Genomic DNA, 2,307 nt, shown 5'->3' with positions numbered 1-2,307 from the left:
ACCTCAGAGGCCCACCCCCAGACCTGTCAAGGTTACCTGGAAGCCCTGGAGTGAACTGGGGACAGCTGGCCTGGAGGTGTAATGTCCTGGTCCCTAGTGAAGGAAAAAGCCTGGTCTGTACAGGTCCCCCAGCTGCAAGCAGTGGCCGGCATTGGCTTGGAGGTGACTGGGCAGCGGTCTTCAGAGCCAGGGTCCGGCTTACTGAGGGCAGAATAATGAACCTTTCGTTTGGGACAGGAACAGCCACCCACCTCCCACCCCCAATAGTACCTGAGGCTCCATCTCAGGGACAGCACGTTGGGATCCGGTTGTTAAAAATCTTCTGTCCTTCAAGACTGTGTTACTCCGAGTGCTCCCAGCAGCTGAGTCAGAGCAAAGGAGTCAAGGGCCAATAGCTCACTCAGGACAGCCGTCAAGTTTCGTAGGGACAGGGGCTGAGGGTGGCGGCATGGCAGGTTGGTAACAAATGGAGTGCTCACCAGGGAGGTAGGCAGAGGGTTGCAGAGGGTGACGACGTGGAGGGTACTCGGGAATTAGCCTCCAACTTGAGGATCACGGACCTAGAGGGTGGATATAGAGTGTCTTCGTGCAGTCATTGCTCAGGGTTGCTGTTGCTGCTCCCAGGTGTGATGCAGAAGCTCTTGTGGCCTGTCTTGGCCCAAGCAGTGGCCTTTGTATCTGTGATGGGGGGAGTCTCAGGCACAGGGGTGCAGGTTCCTGCCCTGTGTGGGGCTCTCAGCTGGGGCCCCAGTAAGGAGGTGTCAGAGTTGAGGTACTTGGGCCGGGATGCGGACAGGTGTGTGTGCCCGTCCTCCCTGGGGCTGAGGGACCCGAGTCCGTGACTGCGACTCCCTCCCAGAGCCGCACTGCGTTGCCCCTGGGCCTAGTCTGCTGTGGGAAGGGCAGGCCTTCGGGGCCTGCTGGGCAGAGCCCTGGTACAGCCTGGGGCGGAGGCTGGAGGACCACTCCTGTGATTCTGGCCTGTCGCTGGCGTCCTGAGTCTTCCTGACTCGGTCAACCGCTAAAGCCTGCAGGGAGAGTGTCGCTTTGGGGTCAAGCTGCTCTGTACATCCAGACACAGAGTTAATCACCTTGATTTAGAAATAGTGGGCAGGAGCTGCCTGGGCCACTCCCAAGGGACATCTTTGCGTGGGTTTGGATGACAAGGCCCCACCCTACGTGGCAGGGAACAAGCGTGGGCGGAGTGTTTTTCCGGCTGTGTCCCCACCTTTGTCCTAGTTTTGCTGCCTTCTGCGCAGTGTGTCTGATCTGCCCTCCTCTTTCTGACAGCTGTCCTGCCACAGTCCACGGCCAGGCCAGGTGAGTCCTGCGGTTCCCCAAGAGTTGGGTGTCTCCTCCTTCCCTGCTTCTCTCCCCAGCCCCCGTCAGCAGCTGCATGAGGTCACTGTGCACTTTTCCTGCTGCCCAGAACATTCTGTGATGTTTTAGCATATGTGGTGGGTGCAGCTGAGCTCACGGAACGTAGATGATCCTTTATGTGTTGGGGGGACGTGAGCCTTCTGGCTCCTGACGCAGGTGCCGCATGACGCTCACTCAGCAGTTGTGTTGGGTCAAGGTGGGTCTGTCCTGGGACACAGGTGCCAGAAAGCATCCTCTGTCCCCAGTGTCAAGTGCCAGGGTAGTACAGAGATTTTTCTTGTCCTGCACCCCAGGTCAAGACTGAGTGATGCTTCTACTGGCAAACCGTGTGTCAGGAGAGAACTGTGATTGTCCTTTGGGCAATGAGTCCCCTGTTTCCCTTGTCATGGACATTCAAAGCCATGGCCTTGCTCACTGCAGGCTCCCTACAAGAGTCTTGTTTCTTCCCCACCAGCCCCAGAGAATCTCTGTGTCCACTGTCCCTGCTCACAGTGCTGGGTCACTAGTCCCCACCGGGGTTCCATACCCCTTCCTGTCTAATCCTGCTGTGTCTTTGTCTGCAGCTTGGTGGCCCACAACGTCTCCTTCCCGTGGTAAGTTTCTTTGCATCCCGCCAAAGCATCAGCACTTGGCACTGTGGTCTGCAGGCCTCGGGGACATTCCTGTGTCTGGTGTGAAGCCTCTGGCTGCTGACCCGCTCCCTCAGCGAGGAGGGTTCCCTTTCCCCCCGGTTGTGATTTGTACTGTAAGGGGGGCATCAGTTAGTCAGGATGCTGTTGTTTGCAAGGGACAGGAACCCAAGTCAAACTCTCTTAGGTTAGAACAGAATTCATTGGCTGATTTATCTCGAATGTTTAGTGATGGATCTGGAGCTGCAGGCACAGCTGTACCCAGCAGTTCTGAGTCTACTCTCCCCCATCTTCTCTT

The 2,307-nt window shown here is 57.1% G+C and overlaps 1 protein-coding gene across 1 annotated transcript in view; it reads left to right on the top strand.

The window, feature by feature from the left end:
- DMBT1 (deleted in malignant brain tumors 1) overlaps window positions 1–2,307 on the top strand; it is an 83,852-nt gene that overhangs the window by 30,520 nt on the left and 51,025 nt on the right. The window contains exon 7 of the mRNA XM_012642378.1: window positions 1,291–1,320. Coding sequence (XP_012497832.1) covers window positions 1,291–1,320 — 30 coding nt within the window. The remainder of the gene's footprint in view (window positions 1–1,290; window positions 1,321–2,307) is intronic.

This window comes from Propithecus coquereli, unplaced genomic scaffold (assembly GCF_000956105.1).
Source record: "Propithecus coquereli isolate 6110/MARCELLA unplaced genomic scaffold, Pcoq_1.0 Scaffold179, whole genome shotgun sequence".
Taxonomy (NCBI): domain Eukaryota; kingdom Metazoa; phylum Chordata; class Mammalia; order Primates; family Indriidae; genus Propithecus; species Propithecus coquereli.
The sequence above is the reverse complement of the archived record's forward strand: the minus strand, read 5'-3'. Positions and strand labels throughout refer to the sequence as shown.